The following is a 20279-nucleotide window of genomic DNA, read 5'->3' as shown; positions in this document are numbered from 1 at the left end:
TACTTCTCTGATGTGAGAATATGAGGTAGTATCCAGGAGAATTAATACCAGATAATGGCATAATAGTAACTTCTGCTGGTATTCTTCAATGGGATACATACATTTTATCCAGGAAGTCCTCCTCTAAGGCAGTCTTATATAGATATATAACTGAGATACATCAGTGCCTATTTCTGTACTTCCATATAGAAGCAGAACCATCCCAAAGTATAACCTGTCCCACAAGACTCAAGATAATGAAAACCCATCTTGTACCTTATACATAGTAGTACATACCACTGTACACAGGCACGTCATATTCTGTGGATATTCATGATAGTGTGACACCCTGGCAAAACCAGGTTGTCACAGGAGACTGCATTAATCTTCCAGATGCAGGATCCCCTCCTCCTTGTCCTACCAACACAACCCACACACAGGTACAAACACCAGCCACAAAGCCTAGTCACCCCCCCCCAAGGACAATAGAGACACACCAGTGGACGGGGCCAGGCAGATGGTGACGTCCACCTAGGGGTCCTGAGGTGTCAGGGGAGGGAACACGTCAGTTAGAGTTGAGCAGAGGAAGTGAGAGGAGTGAAGTGGTAGTCGGGGGTTGTAGCTCCCGGACTACCTGAGCTGACTAGGTGGCAGACGGCAGAGCGGGGCCACAGGCGACGGAGATCCGGTCGCGGGAGACCTTAAGTGGACCGGGGCAGGGTTGTAGCCCTCCGGTGCCCCCAGCAGAAATTCGGTCTGGAGGCTGTGCAAAGTCGGGGTGCCTGGACCCTAGGGCGAGGACAGCTGCAAGCATCTTTCCAATTAACCAGCAGGGGACAAGATTCCACGTCTTGTCCCACCAGTGAGCCCAGATAGAGTGAGACAGAAGCCCAATGCGGGGGATAGGGCGTCTGCAAGTGCCTGCAAAAATCCCAAGGGTCAGATCTCGCGGGCAACAGCTCCCACAGCAAAGACACCGGGAGTAGACTTGTCCCGTTTTATGCGGACTAGTCAACACACAAGACAAAACACTGAAGTACAGGAGGAAGGGCCCCTATTCCGTCAACCGTTGTGCGGGACCCGAGCACATCCCTCCGGAGGCTACCGATATCCGGCACTTGGTGTACTACTTGGACTTTGTGTGGTTTATTCAACAACAGTGAGTACACCGGTGTCACCCAGTTCAGCCTGCAAACAGCGCCCCAGCACTGCACATCACCTACATCTGGGCCCTGGTACAACACCTCCCCTACCCGTGGTGGGGATACCATCCTGCTGCCCTGCTCCATCAGCCCCGGGCGTCCCATATAACGGCAGCGGCGGTGTCACCAAACTGTCATCGAAACCCACGGGTGGCGTCACTGACAAACTCTTCCCCTGTAAATACCCCCTTTATTAAGATGTGGGCGACGGGCTGCTGAGTGAGCCCCGTATCCGGCTGCCACTCGAGCCACAGCCGCGATCCCGGATCCGAGCGCCTCGAGTAGCTCCCCACTGGCCGTGTCCTGCGCCCCCGCCCGCAACAATAGCACAATAACAATACAGTCCCTACTTTATCTCTTAAGCACTTGTTCATTTTAGAACATTAGGACAAAGCAATTATTATTATTCTTTTTTATTGTCACATTTTAGGAGACATATTATATAATATTTCTGCTATTCGCATGCTACACAAATAAGGTGTTTGCTTTATTCTATTCTGCTTCTGCAGTTTTTTCTTGTGCACCATACAGGATAAGTAATTATATCATTTATAGAACGAGACAACATGACGCAGTGATATCCAAATTATATTATTTACTTAAATTTTACTACTTTTGTACAAGGGAATCCCTGAATAATGAAAATATTATGTATACATTTTTTGCCTCATGTTTTTAGAGCCATACCCTGTATAGTTTCTTATTTATAGCTGTTTGAGGCTTTTTTGCATAACCGGCTGGAGGAATTATTGGCACTATTTGGGGATATCAACAACTTTTTGATTACTATTTACGAGTATATAATGTAAAGTGATGTACAAAAATGGTAATTCTGGCATTTATTTTTTGCTGTGTTCAGGATAAATAATGATAGTCTTATAGTACATGTTGCAGATGAGACAATACCACATAGCTGTTTACAAAGGAGAAAGAAACAAAAAAAAACCCAAGATTCTTTGTTTGAAAAAATATATCACTTTTATTCACAATAAAAAGGTTCTTTAGATCATCCAGAATTGGCAGTTATACAAGAAACGTTTCAGCTAATAACATCAATTGCCTTTTTTAATAAACTGTCTAAAAATAAAATGGTGCTCACTGTCATGGCACGATTATAGTTCACATCAATGACATGACTTTATAAAAAGCACTGAGATTCATCCTTTCTTTTTCACTATGATGATAGAAAATCATTAGTATTTTCCATCTAAATATAAAGAGAAAATGATAACAAATAATAAAAAGTATTAAAAAATAATAAAAATATTAAAAAAAAATAATCACAGAATGTATTGAAATGTAAGATATTTTTTGCTTTCTGAAATAATTTTCATTATTTGATTTCTGCTTTGTTTTATTTTTAGACAGTTTATTGAAAAAGGCAATTGATGTTATTAGCTGAAACGTTTCTTGTATAACTGTCAATTCTGGATGATCTAAAGAACCTTTTTGTTGTGAATAAAAGTGATATATTTTTTCAAAGAATCTTGTTTTTTTATGTTTTTTTTCCTTTGGAGTGCCGAAGTTTCAGAGACTGTTTGATTCATATCTATTTTACTTCTAAGCACCAACTAACGGTGTAGCTTGGCCTCTACTAATTTGACATCGCTGTTTACAACCTACGTTTTTATTTTTACAGATTAAACCAATTTTTTAATTGTGAAAACTGGAATTTTGAGGAGGATGTTTTTACTTGTTTTTTTAATAACTTAAAAGCATTTTTATGACATTTCTTAGTCCATGAATGGGACTTGAACATGAGACCTTATGATCGCATTAGTAATACACAGCATTGCTCAAGCATCGCTGTGTATTATACTGTCCCTTCATTCCTTGACTGACAGGTCATCTATTAGGCCCTGTCTCTGTTGGGATCTGGTACGCTTTGGTACATGGCAGATCTGGAGGTCTTTCCCAAGTCTCTGGGTGCCATATCAACCCACTGGCTATACCGATTGGTGCTGTGTGGGGGCCAATGGGCTAACAGAGTAATGTCCTTGTATGCCACCGTCACTATTGACAGCAGCATATGAAAACAGTTATACTGCTAGGATTGGTCAGAACAGCAATCCCAGCGGTTACAGAGGTGACCTGCCGTGTATATTTGCTCCTGCAGCTGATCGCACAGGTAGAGACGCTGTACATGCAATCAGCATGGCACAGATATCCATCATGGGGCACTAGGTGACATGTCCTCATGACTGATATGTTCATCATAAAGCGTTAATAGGTTAAAGGGAGTCTGCCAGGGCAAAATTATATGATAAGCATATCTTGCCCTATGTATGCAGCTTGCCCTAAGAAAAGTCATAAATTAAGTTCCTATACCCATCTATAGTGTTTGTACATAATTAGTTGATTGTAGCTGTATTCTTTACTTACTCGCTGATGTTATCATATCCGCTCTTTATATCTGTATCTGTGTCCATCTCACAATGTCCTATATCCTGACTGTCTTCATTATAGTCCTCAAATCCATCTTCCTCCTCATCTTCCTCACTATTCAAAAGCACATAATATACACTCCACAACATGGAAATTGCAACACCAAGAAGGAAAAATCATGGAATTATGAAATCACAGGATCTATAGACATGTTAATGATATGGAAAAGATGAAAAACTGGAAAAAGGTTTTGAACACCTCGTGTTACTCTGGATGGAGCATGAGCTGCACGTGCAGAAATACATCTACTTAGACACCTTGGCATGTTATTAATGGTGGACTGGGGAATGTTCTGCTACCCTGAACGCACTTTCTCATGTAAATCATCAATATCCGCTTCTGGCAGCTGCCTTTGCATTTTCTGACCAATGACATCCCAGATGTGCTCGACGGGAGACAAGTCTGGAAATGATGCAGGCCATGGTGCTATGTTTAGGCCATGTAAGCTGCTCATAGTAGTGTAGGCAATGTGTGGCCTGGCATTGTGTTTTAAAACAGATCCTGGTTCATTTTCACTTATGAAGGCTTCTTTATGGCATTGCACCCATAATCCCAAAACTAATTTCCGGCTATCACTGTGTCTCAGGCCCTCTTCAGACGCACGTGTCTCCGGTACGTGCTAGGTCCGTGCTCGCATGCACCGGAGACACGGGCACACGTAAACCCATTAAAATCAATGGGTTTATGTGCACGCACGTGTTTAGCCATTGGCCCGTGCCTCCGTGTGGAGCAAATGTGAGCCCATGTGCTCCACACGGATGCATGTCCGTGTTTCTCCGGCAGCACGGGTGTCACACGGCCCGCATACGGACCACACGGATGTACTGTGGATGCGGTCCCGTGTGACACACGCCGGAGAAACCTCACGTGTCACAGAAAAAAATAACAAATCATTACTCACCTTCTCCAGCCCTCCTGTCTCTGCCGCTGCTGTCACTTGCTTCCGACCGCCGCTCATTATGCTCATTTAATATTCACTTCACTGCGGCCGGAAGCAGCAGCAGCGGGGAGTCAGCAGGGCTGGAGACCGAAGTTCAGCACCACGGACTGCAACACCAGGGACAGGTGAGTTTAAAGTTCTCGTTCTCCGTGTGTTATCACGGAGAACACACGTAGTGCCATAAACACTGCACACGGAGGGGAAAACGCACCTTTGACAAGTCCGTGAAACACGTGCGTGATTTTCACGGATGTGTGAAGGGGACCTTAGACAAATGCAGGACTCCTCACTGCACTTATCTCCCATCAACCATATCCGGGACATGTATATACACAGACACAAAATGGCAGAAGTGCCTTACTCTAATGGCTGATATTAGGAATATGTGAGAACCATTACCAGCATCAGTGTAAGTATACAATCATTTCGCTTGTTGTACAGACTTACGGTATTGTCTCAAGTGTGGGCAATGATGTAACGCTCCCAAAGTCAATGGGCCTGGAAGAGAAAATACAGACTCAGATAAGATGAAGGAAACTGAATTCTCATGAGAATGTTATCTATATAATACGTCTCTTCTATATAAAAACATGGGGCCGATTCATCATTTACTTTTTTTTAAATGACTTTTCTTTCTTGACTTGTGTTTTATGTTGATGTCGTTTTGTGTCCAATTCATCAAAATGGCGCAAGATTCATGAATTTTGCTCTATGCCAAAAGTGATCTTTTTTTCTGCTGTCAACTATTTTTGCCACTCTTTAGGAGAACAAGTTTTGCAAAAGGTACGCAAAAATGGCTGACATGCATAAAAATCACTCCGGGGGAAACTGGAGAAACTGGAGAAACAAATGTAGTGTTTTTAATTTCTAAAAGTTTATATCCTGATTTTCTCAGTAATGATCATCTACTCAGTTCCCCCTTTACCCATTATGATTAAGGGGGGCACCATAGTGGTAATCATGGTTACAGGACCCCACTCCGATGTGTTTTGTGTGACCCTTTCCCCCCTCTAGCTACACCTCTGGCACCCACTCACCCCAGGATTACACCTGTATACCCCTGTACAGGGAGACTCCTATAGTTACACCTAAAGACATAGGGGCATAACTCTATAACATAATTACCAGAAATAGATCTCGGTCTCCATCACGGTCTTTTTCCATCTAAGAAATATAAAAGAAAAATAAGACATGTACTGTTATAAAATGATAAGAAAAAATAGATGTTCAGTCATCAAAACTTCATAACAACCAAACAGATTGCCATGTTTCTGTGGTTGTACGAAGCTTTTCTGGTGACCGAGTAGAGTGAGGATTAACCCCAGATATTGGGACACCAGTCACTTTCAGGGATCCTAGTATGGAAAACATACATCTCATCCAAGAAGTCATTCATGTCCTCCATTTCATCCGGGTAGTTGTAAATATCCTCCATATCATCCGGGTAGTCATCGATATCCTCCATCTCATCCGGGTAGATGTTCATATCTTTCATCTCATCCGGGTAGTCTTCATTATCCTCATTGTCATAATCATCCGTATAGTCTTCATCCTCCATCCTATTAGAGAAGATCGTAATATTCTAGGACTCACAGCAGTACCTCTACTATAAACATGTAGAAATAAGGAACCTCATTGCCTGTTGTGATTCTTCCAGATATAAGCTGCACTTTATAAATATGCATGACGGTACAATAATAAAGATATAGCCTTTTCATGTCTGACTTATAGGGTCATCGGGTGTAATATCAAACCCCAATAATAACCCTTAATCTAACATTGGCCCTGTCCTGGTTACCTGTGAATGTGTCCTGTACACTGCGCAGTATCAATGAGATACATATAATATTGTGTAATATATAGTGTCTGTATATAATTAGCGGGATTCTTTACTTGCCACTGACTTTCTCATATCCATTCTCTATTATTGATTTGTTCCTGCTCATGATGGCAACAATTCCAATATCAGGAAAATACTAGAGAACCACTGACTTCATTGCTGTAAGTATAATTTACCTTGCTGTATAGACTTAAGCCTGCTTTACACGTGTCGATATGTCGTGCGATCGCATTTGTGATCGCACCCGCCCCCATCGTTTGTGCGGCACGGGCAATTTGTTACCCGTGTCGCACAAAGTCGTAAACCCCCGTCACACGCACTTACCTTCCAAACGACCTCGCTGTGGGCGGCGAACATCCTCTTCCTGAAGGGGGAGGGACGTTCGGCGTCACAGCGACGTCACACAGCGGCCGCCCAATAGAAGCGGAGGGGCAGAGATAAGCGGGATGTAAACATCCCGCCCACCTCCTTCCTTCCGCATTGCCGGCGGGACGCAGGTAAGCTGTGTTCATCGTTCCCGGGGTGTCACACGGAGCAATGTGTGCTGCCTCGGGAACAATGAACAACCGGCGTGCAGAAGGACGTTTGATTTTTTGAAAATGAGCGACATGTCAACGATCAACGATAAGGTGAGTATTTTTGCTCGATCACAGATGCTCGTAGCTGTCACACGCTACGATATCACTAGCGATGCTGGATGTGCGTCACTAACGACGTGACCCCGACGACATATCGTTAGATATATCATAGCGTGTAACGTGCCCTTTACACTATTGCCCCAGGGCTCATCCAAAATGGATCATCTCCAGAATTTAAAAAAAATGAAACTTTTTTCTTTGTTTTTATATTTTCATTACCAGTATACTGCAGGATGCCGCAGCCCCAGTAATAAATATAGAATATCTAATCAGAGTCTGATCCGAGTGACATTTACTACGATCCAATTGTTTTGCATTCAAGAATCATAGCACAGCTGAGGAAAAGACGAAGAACATCATTTCTCGCTGTGTGTCGGTGTGTTCGGGCTGCACTCGAATGACATCCTATTGCAGTCCGATAGCTTCCACGCACCCATAGACATGTAAAGGGTGTGTGCCATCTGATTATTGGATGCACTTGCAGCATTCTGTGATTGTTTTCCTCATGCCAAATCTGCATGGGAAAAATGCCCAAGTTGGCACTGCCCCATAGTATAACATGGGGCCGAGTGCTATCCAACAAAATATTGGAGAGCACTCGGCCGTGTTATAGGCTCCTATGAGCGACCCCATACAGGCTAATAACAGGCAGCGGAGTTAGCTTAGTAGATGTGTTGTGTTGGAGCTGGAGAAAGTCCGTTCATTGTGGATAGTCTATGCTAGAGACTGAGAAGGGCCTGTACTACCGAGTGGGGGAGACTGGTCTGATTTACTTTTCCCTATCCAGAGAATAGTCGGTGTGGTTATGTATTTAGGACTGAAGAGAGGACTGGTTTGTTATCCTTTTGTGCTGAGGACAGGCTGTTCTCATTTTGGAATGGTAAAGATTATGAAGGACAATAAACTTTATTCTGTTTTGATGTAGATCCCTGTACTTGTCCATATACAAGTGACCAGCAGACTCCTACAGCCCATATATCATTATACCAGGTGACTGTCCTCTATATACACGTACTGGCCTCATCCCAGTGGTGCTCCTATACACTCTGCAGGGGAGAGTCCTATATGTTACACCTATAGAAATATGGTAAAATTCTACACGATAATTACCAGTAATAGACGGCCGTCTCCATGGAGATGTTTTTCCATCTGTTTCAGAAATGGAAAAGAAAAATAATAATATATACTGGTTATAAAAAATATACGTAGATTAATCAGAATGTTATAACAGCCAATCAGGATCCATATTTCTGGGATTTTATGGAGCTTTTCTGATAAGAAAGTTTGGAGTGAGGATGAACCCCAGATATTGGGGTCACAGTCAGTGTTATGGGGGCTACAATGAGATACTTACGTCTCATGCATGAAGGTCTTTATCTCATGTTCATTTTCCGGGACTTCAAAAAGAGTCTCCTCCATTCTATTAGAGACAAATAACAGTGAGAATCTACAGCATTGAATAGTGTCTACTGTAGGGATGTATAATTGGGGCCATCAGCGCCTGCTGTGATTTCCCAGACTCCAGACATAAGCAGCACTTCTACCAATGACTCCATCTCTTACAGCAGGACCGTCCCCATCTTGTACCCGATCTCTTACAGCAGGACCGTCCCCATCTTGTACCCGATCTCTTACAGCAGGACTGTCCCCATCTTGTACCCGACCTCTTACAGCAGGACCGTCCCCATCTTGTACCTGATCTCTTACAGCAGGACCGTCCCTATCTTGTACCTGATCTCTTACAGCAGGACCGTCCCCATCTTGTCCCCGACCTCTTACAGCAGGACCGTCCCCATCTTGTACCCGATCTCTTACAGCAGGACCGTCCCCATCTTGTACCCGATCTCTTACAGCAGGACCGTCCCCATCTTGTACCCGATCTCTTACAGCAGGACCGTCCCCATCTTGTACCCGATCTCTTACAGCAGGACCGTCCCCATCTTGTACCTGATCTCTTACAGCAGGACCGTCCCCATCTTGTCCCCGACCTCTTACAGCAGGACCGCCCCCATCTTGTACCCGATCTCTTACAGCAGGACCGTCCCCATCTTGTACCCGATCTCTTACAGCAGGACCGTCCCCATCTTGTACCCGATCTCTTACAGCAAAACCGTCCCCATCTTGTACCTGATCTTTTACAGCAGGACCGTCCCCATCTTGCACCCGATCTTTTACAGCAGGATCGTCCCCATCTTGTACCCGCACTTCACAAATCAAGACCCTCAACCAAAATAATCTAACCCCAACTTGTACTTACTAGTACATGCAACTATTCACATCCATATATTTTCTGAATGACCATGACAGTACAATAATAAAGATATAGCTGCTCCTAATAGCGTCATGGTTTGGAATATCCAGCACAAGTGTATATAACCCAACCTCCTTAGGAATCATGTATCTTTCATATGTGTACAGTCTGTATAGTAACCTGCAGCTTGCTGATACAGCATATAATAAAGGAAATCTGTCACTAAGTATTTGCTATGTAATCTGAGAGCAGCATGCTGTTGGGGCAGAGACCCTGAATCCAGCTATGTATTAGTTACATTACTAGGTGCTGCAGTTTTGATTAAAAATTGATTTATTTGGTGCAGATCTCTGAATGCTAAGCTCTGTATAATCCCATCCACACTACTATACTTTCTGTGTACCCTGTGCATAGGCAAAAACTACCTGATCTACTTTAATGTTTAGTAAAGATTAATCTAAAATCATACTAATCGACATTCTAAACAAACAAACAAACAAAAAATAAAGCAAGCAACTGTAGTATTTAAAGGCAATCTGTCATCAAGTTTTTACCACATAGTGTGACAGAAGCATAATGTAGAGACAGGGACTCTGATTTCAGTGATGTATCGCTTAGTGTAGTTTTCATAAAAACACTGTTTTATCACTAGGAGATTATCAGTGGAGGACTAGTAAACCTGCTGCCAGGTAGCCAAATGTAAGGGGTAGTCGGACCCCTGGTAGTGAAGGAGCTGTTTTTCCCCCCCTGAAGACGCCACAGTAGTATGGTGGCAAATTGTAAATGTTAATGGTAAAATGTTACCTGTCATAAACTGTTTCCCCACTAGGTGCCAGTGTAGAGCAGTGGTTCCCCTGGTAACAGTGGCAGGGAATAAAGGGGCAGGGCAGCCTAGGTGGGGAAGGAAGGGCTCTGAATGCAGAGTCCAGTGTGCAGTGAGATGTGACTGGAGAAAGAAGTCTGAGGTGACGGGGCAGAGTGTGGAAGTGGTGCAGTGGCAGAAGAAGTGGAAGAGTCAAGACTAGTCCCAAAGCCGGTAGTGTGTACTACAGTGCAGTGCAGCTATCAGGGGGATAACAAGTGGCTCCTGCAGGCGAAGGGTAGTGCCCTGACAAAGACGTGAAGGTAAATGGAAACGCCCGTAGAAAACAAGTGAAGTAGTTCCCCCGCAAAGAAGTGGAGAGGTGAGAACTTATCCGGAGCCGGTAGTCTGTGCTAGATCTGCCCTATAGTAAATCCGGGTTCAGTGTGCAGCTACTAGGGGGTTAACGCATGTCCCCTGCAGGCTAGGGAAAGTTACCGGGGAAAGAGGAAACCGTCAGCAAGAAGTGTAAGCTGTAATCCGAAGTGACTTGATGCTGAAGGGTGTAAAGAAGAGCGGAAGTTGTGATCAATAAAATGTTTCTTAGTTCATCAACTGCCTGTCTGTGGCTCTTTACTGGGAGTGGTGAAGAGGCCTGTGAGCCGAGAGAAAAAGGTGTTACCGAGAAGCAAATTGCCCACATGGAAGCGTCCCTGCCACCTACACTCTGCCCCACAAACAACACCTCCGTTTTAACAGTGACGGCTGGGCCGGGGGTCAGCCTGCCGCCCCCTGGGCGAGAGACCGTGACTACACCCCGTGAGGCGCCCCCTGCCCCCGTTACACAAGCATATTCATGAGCTCTGTATGACTCTGCCTTCATCTCTGATTGGCAACTTTCTGTGTACACTGTAGATGGGCAGAAAGTTGCCAATCAGTGGTGTGGGCGGGGTTATAGAGATCAACATTCAGAGAACTGCTAGATCTGCAGGAGATAAAAGGGATATGGCACTATGCAACCCCCATATAACATTAAGCAGCCCCAATATAGGACAATGCAGACCTATATAGCATTAGGCACCCTCATGTAGTATACAGCCCCCATATAGCACAATGCCGACCCATATAGCATTAGGCACCCTCATGTAGTATACAACCCGCAAATAGCACAATGCAGACCCAGATAGCATTAGGCACTTTCATTTAGTTTACAGCCCGCATATAGCACAATGCAGACCCAGATAGCATTAGGCATCCTCATGCAGTATACAGCCCGCATATAATGTAGCGCCCCTGAGTTCATCAGGGAGCTACAAGGTACTGCATCCCCACCAGGATGCAGGGCCTACCCCCAGGAACCCAGAAGACCAGTGCTTCTAACAACACAAACATTCCAGATAATCCCTGTTTTGCCCAACTCCCCCATAGACTGGTACCAGGATAGGGTTGGACCAATGGATCGCCGCCTAGAGGTGGAGCCGATCCAGTCCACTAGACGACCAGGTGGAAGGGGCAGAGAGGAGTTAGAGTCTGAGAGTCGGTGAAGGAGAAAGCAAGTAGAGCACTGACAGGAGTGTGACAGTGACCTGAGGGCCCAGGCGGTTGGTTGCCAGTGGAGTACTCCCAGAACAATACACCAACGGGGTACAGAATCCTAGGTCAGGCAAACACTCCAGCCAGACCTGATAAAATCTGCACAGTGAGGGGACCATCAAGAACTTCACTAACCTTGACGTTCGAGACACAATAGCAACGGGAGAACCGAGGACCAGAACCAGAGAATCCGACCCCACAGGGTTCACGCTAACGTCATACGGACTGCCGTTAATAAACTACCAGGAGGAGACCCCCAGACGCTCTAAGCCACGGGGACCCACCAACCAAAGACAGGTGCAGGGGAAAGAAGCCACCATGTCACTAAACCGGCACTGTGACTAAGGGGACCAGCGGTTGAGACCAGCCGGCCTCGGGTGACCAGTTTCCAGCTTACTGTGAGTAAAGGAACCAGTTACACTGCAACCCCTTGTGTGGCCTACCTTCTTTCAACACCCATCTACATCACCTATCCTCTGGGGCCTGGCCCTGCTTGCAGAGGGCCTAACGCCCAGGCTGCCAGTAATACCAGCCCCAATAGTGAAAACTGTTCAGCTGCGGCTCCATCCACATAGCCGCAAACCGCAAGTGGCGTCACGTGATAAACTCTTATTTAATTCCCTTGCAAATATACCTCTTTTTCAAAAAGCACCCAGGGCACGGAACCGGGCAACGGCCACCAACGTGACATTCCCCAGTTATACACTGCCCAGGACCGAGTACCCCATAACCCTGGGCGACACAATAGCACAATGCAGACCCAGATAGCATTAGGCATCCTCATGTACTATACAGCCCGCATATAGCACAATGCAGACCCAGATAGCATTGGACACCTTCATGTAGTATACAGCCCCCATATAGCACAGTACAGACCCAGATAGCATTAGGCACCTTCATGTAGTATACAGCTCGCATATAGCACAGTGCAGACCCAGATAGCATTAGCCACCTTCATGTAGTATACAGCCCCCAAATCATTTAATGCACCCCGTGGTCGTCTAGTCACAGTGATTGAATACATACTCACTTCTCCACGTTCCCCCACTGTTCTGGTCTCCTCAGCACATCCACTGCTGTTGCTCTGACCTCACTGCAGGTGCGTAGTGTTTATGTCATCGCGCTCCGCTGCTAAGCTGTCAGAGCACCGACAGACACAGCGGAAGAATGATGAGAGAGGGAGCGCGCCGCTCCATCTCATCATTGCTTTCAATTGTATTGGCAACTGTGATGCCAATACAATTGAAAGTGCAATTCTCGGCGGGGGAAGAGGCCGGTGACAGTGCTGGCAACAGGCCCTCCGACTAGCGGTGACGTGGCCTGCCACAATTGGAGGTACGCCATTCCTGCCACTGCGAGTGGACCTCCCCGGCAACCCAGGGCCCTGGCATTTGACTGGGTTTGACGGGTGCTGACGCCGGCCCTGATCAGGTGAGATGCCCTAAGGGCTCATTCACATATGAGTCCTATCCTTCTTTTCTCGGATAACACTTGTACTTATGATAATGTATAATGCTGTTCTCATTTCTAAATTTTTCCTGTGACTGAGTAGTCCACACAAATCGCATCCAGTACTCGTGTGCCATCTATTGTTCATTGGGCCCCAAACTGTGGAAAGTGCCGGCCAGTGAATAGAGACCAGCAGTAACAGCCTGACAGAGAGACATCCAAAATGAGAGCAGAGCTGTAGAGACATCTAAAATAAGGGCAAAGCTGTAGAGACATCAAAATGAGAGCAGCGCTGTAGAGACACCCAAAATGAGAGCCGAGCTGTAGAGACAAACAAAATGAGAGCAGAGCTGTAGAGACACCCAAAATGAGAGCAGAGCTGTAGAGACATATAAAATGAGAGCAGAGCCGTAGAGACCTCCAAATTGAGAGCAGAGCTGTAGAGACATATAAAATGAGAGCAGAGCTGTAGAGACACCCAAAATGAGAGCAGCGCTATAGAGACACCCAAAATGAGAGCAGCGCTGTAGAGACACCCAAAATGAGAGCAGCGCTGTAGAGACGGGCAACTTACTGTGGTAACTTATCAAAAAGTTTTTTCCATTGTGGTACTGTGGTAACTGACTGGTAAGAGAAATGGCCAGAGAGAAGCATCTGTATGAGCTAGTGTGGTGACAGATTCTGCAATTGGATTTTCATTATTTAAGGCTGAGGATAGATTTCCATCAAGATCAATCTATAGCCTAACATGTGGAGCCAGAGGAAGGCAAAAACCCCATGGGGCAGAGAGGAAGGTCATTATTAGGGAAAAAATTCCTTCCGACTCCACATATGTCAATCAGGCTAGTCCTCTATGCTGTTTATGGTATAACCCTTTTATGTTCCATCTGTATACCCCTTTGCAAAAAGCTGCTGATAGCGAAACGGACGTTGGGGTTTCCCCTTCTCCTGCCTCCTAGTTTTCACTATATCTACTGAGGTATTGTAGTGCTCTACTATGCTCTTGCTGCATGCTATATGTTCATTTTTTTCTCATTAATGTACACTCTACACCCCATCTTGACAGAAAAAAAACAGAAATGTAGAAATTTTTGCAAATTTATTAAACAAGAAAAACTGAAATATCACATGTTCATAAGTATTCAGACCCTTTGCACAGTATTGAGTAGAAGCACCCTTTTGAGCTAGTACAGCCATGAGTCTTCTTGGGAATGATGCAACAAGTTTTTCACACCTGGATTTTGGATCCTCTGCCATTCTTCCTTGCAGAGCCTCTCCAGTTCCTTCAGGTTGGATGGTAAACGTTGGTGGACAGTCATTTTCAGGTCTCTCCAGAGATGCTCAATTGGGTTGAGGTCAGGGCTCTGGCTGCGCAAGACAAGAATGATCACAGAGTTGTTCTGAAGCCAATTCTTTGTTATTTTAGCTGTGTGCTTAGGGTCCTTGTCTTGCTAGAAGGTGAACCTTTGGCCAAGTCTGAGGTCCAGCGCACTCTGGAAGAGGTTTTCTTCCAGGATATCTCTGTACTTGGCCGCATTCATCTTTCCTTCAATTGAAACCAGTTGTCCTATCCCTTCTCTCATAGCATGATGCTGCCACCACCATGTTTCACTGTTGGTATTGTATTGGGTAGGCGATGAGCAGTGCTTGGTTTTCTCCACACATACCGCTTAGAATTATCACCAAAAAGTTCTATCTTTGTCTCATTAGACCAGATAATCTTATTTCTCATAGTCTGGGAGTCCTTCATGTGTCCTCTATGAGGGCTTTTATATGTTTTCCACTGAGGAGAGGCTTGCGTTGGGCCACTCTGCCATAAAGGCCCAACTGATGGAAGGCTGTAGAGATAGTTGACTTTGTGGAACTTTCTCCCATCTCCCTACTGCATCTCTGGAGCTCAGCCACAGGGATCTTGGGGTTCTTCTTTATCTCTCTCACCAAGGCTTTTCTCCCACGATTGCCAAGTTTGGCTGGATGGCCAGGTCTAGGAAGAGTTCTGGTGGTCCCAAACTAATTCCATTTAAGGATTATGGAGGCCACTGTGCTCTTAGGAACCTTGAGTACTCCAGAAATTCTTTTGTAACCTTGGCCAGATCTGTGCCTTGCCACAATTCTGTCTCTGAGATCCTTGGGCAGTTCCTTTGACTTCATGATTTTCATTTGGTCTAACATGCACTGTGAACTGTGAGGTCTTATATAGACAGGTGTGTGCCTTTCCAAATCAAGTCCTATCAGTTTAATTAAACACAGCTGGACTCCAATGAAGAAGTAGAACCATCTCAAGGAGGATAACAAGAAATTTGACAACATGTGACTTAAATATGAGTGTCTGAGCAAAAGGGTCTGAATACTTTTGACCCTTTGATATTTCAGTTTTTCTTGTTTAATAAATTTGCAAACATTTCTACATTTCTGTTTTTTTCTGTCTTGATGGGATGCAGAGTGTACATTAATGAGAAAAAAATGACCTTTTTTTAATTTACCAAATGGCTGCAATGAAACAAAGAGTGAAAAATTTAAAGGGGTCTGAATACTTTCTGTACCCACTGTATGTAACCAGCCCAGTTTTCCTGTTCATCAGTATGTGTTGACCAAATTTTCCACTTACCGTATTTTTCGGACAATAAGGCACACATAAAAAAAAGCCTATGATTTTCTTTAGAAATCGAAAGTGCGCCTTATAGTCCGGTGCGCCTTGTATATGAATACAAGCGAGCATGATGCCTCCTGTTAAGAGACATGCTTAGTCACCTAAACCGGTCACTCCGGTGCTGGTTGATCAGATAGGCCGCGCTGTTCTCCGGGATCGGCGCCTCCTCTTTTGGCCATCTTGCTCCTCTGTCTTCTGAAGCCTGTGTGCATGACGCGTCAATGTCATACACACTCGCCGGCACTGAGGTCCTGCGCAGGCGCACTACAATACCGTACTTTGATCTGCCCTGAGCAGGGCAAATCAAAGTGCGCCTGCGCAGGACCTCAGTGTCAGTGAGTGTGTATGACGTGGATGCGGAGGCGCCGGTCCCGGAGAACAGCACCACCCATCTGGCCAACCAGCACCGGAGCGACCGGTTTAGGTGAGTAAAGTGTTTTTTATGTTCTACAGTGCGGCCTGCGCTCTTATATACAGCATGTTAGAATGCTGTACATAAGAGCAGCGTCGGACTGGCTACCGGAGGAATCTCCAGTAATGCCAGGCCTGGGTTCAGGTAGCTGCATTGCACTCAGGAGCTCTCACCTGAGCTCCAGAGTGCAGCCTAGACTGTACCGCGAGCGCCGAGTGATTGATTCCCCGGCGATTGCGGTTCAGTCCATGACAGCTGCAGACATCCCGGGCTGATCTCCGGTGCTCTCACCTGAACTCCGGATTGCACCCCGGCCTTTTCACAGCTGTCATGAACTTAATGCGCTGCGGCTTATAATCCGGTGCGCCTTATATATGAACCTAGGCGCCTTAGCAGGCTCTCATTGCTATTGCGCCTTATAATCCGGTGCGCCTTATAGTCCGAAAAATATGATATATTGTTATATATGTTTTACATAATAAACTTTGTCATAATTTTCCATAATAATTATTCTTTGCTCTGGTGTTCTCACTTCTTTGTTCTCCTGGTTTATCTACTCGTATTTGACGTATATACCTGTTCTGTGGTACATACATTTATGTTTCCCCAGTTCCATATATTATGTTATGGCCTCATCTACTGTATATGGTTTCTAATTTGTAACTTTAAAGGGATTGTCCCAGAAACAACATTAATCTATGTGTATTCTCTCATTACTGCTCCATTCACACAGGAGACTTTGGTACCACTATTTCCATGGTTGTTTGGGTCAGTCCCAAGCAATAACGTACTTGTCACCTATCATGTGACGAGATGATATATGCTGTTTATGGAATAATCCTTTTATGTTCCACCTGTATCATTGAGTTCTACTGTCGCAACAAAGATCAGAATTAACAATAAGAAGCTATATACATCTCATCTGAGTAGTCTTGGTCATCCAACGCTACAATGTCTGCAGCAAAATGCATCTCTTCTTTATTCGCAATATCTTTATCCATCCTATTACAGAGTAAAACAGATAGTGAGAATCAAGGTGACCCGCCATAGGATCATCAGTACTGTGACATTGTATTATACAAATATCCATCCTATTATAGAGTAGAACAGATAGTGAGAATCAAGGTGACCCTCCATAGGATCATCAGTACTGTGACATTGTATTATACAAATATCCATCCTATTATAGAGTAAAACAGATAGTGAGAATCAAAGTGACCCGCCATAGGACCATCAGTACTGTGACGTTTTATTATACAAATATCAATCCTATTATAGAATAGAACAGATAGTGAGAATCAAGGTGACCCGCCATAGGATCATCAGTACTGTGACGTTTTATTATACAAATATCCATCCTATTATAGAGTAAAACAGATAGTGAGAATCAAGGTGACCCGCCATAGGACCATCAGTACTGTGACGTTTTATTATACAAATATCAATCCTATTATAGAATAGAACAGATAGTGAGAATCAAGGTGACCCGCCATAGGATCATCAGTACTGTGACGTTTTATTATACAAATATCCATCCTATTATAGAGTAAAACAGATAGTGAGAATCAAGGTGACCCGCCATAGGATCATCAGTACTGTTGTGAAGCCCCACAAGTGTTGTGTCGTTGCATTACCTTCAGGGACTCCACTCGGCTGGATCTCGTCACTGGTAGGGAATCTTCTATTTGTCGTGACGCCACTCTCAGTATTGCGGTCAGTGGGGACCGCCACTGCAGGTTGAGGGACGCCTGGGGCTGATGGTGAGTGCAGTTAGTTGGAATAGCCTCCTGAGAGTGAGGCAAGCCCCAGGGCCCTGTGTAGGTGCGTAGTACCACAAGGCGCAGAATAACTCCACACAAGCAGAATGTCTTTCAGGGGTTTTACTCACAGTTGATGGCAGGGTGAGTAACCCGGGCGTAGCTGGGATGAACCAGGGTGGAACCAGGTATCCTTCAGGCTGACTTCTGATGGTGACTACCAACTCGCCTTCCTTAGCCCTTGGTGGTTTGGGGTAACCCCGACTTTTAGTCCCTATGGGGGTCACCCAGGGAAGTTGCTGAAGCCTCTCTCCCCTTCGTTTGCCGTTTGCTTGTTGCCTGGGCCAGATCACTCCAGCTGCTTGCCTCCTGTGAACTATGGGCCCTAACTGTGGCTACGTGGCTGCGGCTTTTAGGTGTTGTGGTGTGGGCTTTGAGGGCCCCACACCGGCAGGTTTAGCAGGGAAAGGTAGATCTATCCCCGCTCCGGGATCTGCCGCCCGTTTGGGCCTGGTACTCCCTAGCAGTCTCCTTACTTCCCACTCTGTGCTCTCTCTTTAGCTGGAGATGGGTTTCGGGTAGCACTCCTAGGTGACCGTTCTCCCCCGTCGGTAGCCACTGCGCGGACGCTGTCAGACTGCAACAGCCCCAGGGGTAGGGGTCTGCTCTCCTCGGAGCTCCCTGGACTCTGCACTGAACCGGCTCACTGCCCCTCCTCTCCTGTTCTTGCCTACGCCACCTAGCAACCAGGCTCTCTTACCACACCCCTTGAGAGGAGATGGAGGCTTTTGGCCCCCTCCACTATTCCAGTGGAGGTGAAGGCTTTTCCCCCTCCTGGGATCCCCAGGGGTCCTCTCATAGGTACATGTGTGAGACCTGATCACTATGCGCCTGTGTAGTCACACCTCGGTCAGCCTTCTGGATTACCTGTATTGTACTGTCCCCAGCATGGGTGCAGTACTCAGTGGTGCCTGACCAGGTCAGGGGCGCCACATTCCCCCTTAGTTATCACCAGCACGTCCTCGGGCTGCAAGACAACATTTTAAAATGCATAAAACAGTAAAACATGGTAAAACATTTTTAAAACCACCAGGTACCATACATCACCACCCTCCACCCACAAGTCCGTTAACCCACCCAAAACCCTCTCACGTTGGCCGCGCCTTCAGCCACTTCTGGCAGGATGTAGAGGCGGCTTTCATGGGCTGGTGGTCTTCAGGGTATACCTGGCCTGGTGGATCCGCGCCTTCAGCCTCTTCTGGCAGGATGTAGAGGCGGCCTCCACAGTTGGTGCTGACCAGGTACCCTCTCTGTGGTGGAGAGCCAGGCCCCATAAACAGGCATGCTCTCTGGTTGCAGGTGAGCCAAGGCCCTATATACGGACGTGCTCCCTGGTTGCAGACGAGCCAAGCCCCTAAACAGGCTGACTCTGGTGGTGGTGGTGCCCTCTGGTGTAACTATTTACACTGCGAGAGTTTGTGGCTATAGCCAGTTCATAGCCTTAAGGTTCATTTCTCACATCAGTTTATGTGGGCACATTCTTAAACTTTAAAACGTTGCAAAAAACTTTTCAAACTGGTAACTTGCTTTACTTTACACGAACTTTATGCAGACTCCTCTTCACCAGGGCTTGGGCCTGTAGGGCTGCGGCACCTGTTGCTTCCTTGACCTTTTTCTTCATCTGTGGTAGTCTCGTCAGTAGGTCCTTTGTCTTTTCTTTCTTTATCGCTGTCTTTCCTTTCTTCTTCTTTAGGACATGGTGCTACATCTAGCGCATACCAGCCTCTTTCTCCTTGATGCATGGTAAATTGCACTGTGTCTCCCATTCTCAGGTTTCTTCCAGGATGTCCTCTGGGCAAGTGGGCTCTGACATCTCGTCTATTGACAAAAATGCCCTCTTTCATACCTGATGCCACTATAAAGCCGTATCCGCTCTTCAAGTTAAAGTCTTCCACAACTCCTCTACAAAGGGGTCCTCTGACCTGTGCTTTGGCTCTTCTCAGGAACCGTTTTTCTTCTAGGTCTCTGGCCGTGACTTCTCTCTGCTCTGGGGATGGCGGTGCAGGGAAAGACTGGGTTCTGCTACGGCGCCGTGTCTTGCGGACTGGATTCTGCGAGGTACAGCTTACAAGCTCCCAGGTAAGGCTTTTAGGCAAATCTTCTTCAGCAGATGGTGTCAGGTCTTCTTCATCCCAGCGGGAGTATGGCAACATCTCTGGCTCTGGGCATGGATCCACTGCTGGTATCTCCGGGGTCAGCTCCTCAGCCTCCTGGCCTCCTCTCCCCCTTAGTTCTTCTGAGCACTCCTTCGGTGGCAGTGC

At 45.9% G+C, this 20279-nt stretch overlaps 1 protein-coding gene across 1 annotated transcript in view; it reads right to left on the bottom strand.

Moving 5' to 3' along the window:
- The window catches only part of LOC142311815 (uncharacterized), a 32944-nt gene extending 15742 nt beyond the window's left edge, over nt 1–17202 (bottom strand). Inside the window, exons 1-7 of the mRNA XM_075350610.1 lie at nt 17117–17202; nt 8399–8464; nt 8155–8193; nt 5940–6125; nt 5692–5730; nt 5014–5064; nt 3564–3680 (exon numbers count right to left, since the gene is read on the bottom strand). Of these exons, the coding sequence (XP_075206725.1) occupies nt 3564–3680; nt 5014–5064; nt 5692–5730; nt 5940–6125; nt 8155–8193; nt 8399–8464; nt 17117–17202 (584 nt within the window). The remainder of the gene's footprint in view (nt 1–3563; nt 3681–5013; nt 5065–5691; nt 5731–5939; nt 6126–8154; nt 8194–8398; nt 8465–17116) is intronic.
- Nucleotides 17203–20279: the final 3077 nt, after the last annotated feature.

This window comes from Anomaloglossus baeobatrachus, chromosome 1 (assembly GCF_048569485.1).
Source record: "Anomaloglossus baeobatrachus isolate aAnoBae1 chromosome 1, aAnoBae1.hap1, whole genome shotgun sequence".
Taxonomy (NCBI): Eukaryota; Metazoa; Chordata; class Amphibia; order Anura; family Aromobatidae; genus Anomaloglossus; species Anomaloglossus baeobatrachus.
Note: the sequence above shows the minus strand (reverse complement) of the source record. Positions and strands in the feature narration are given on the sequence as shown.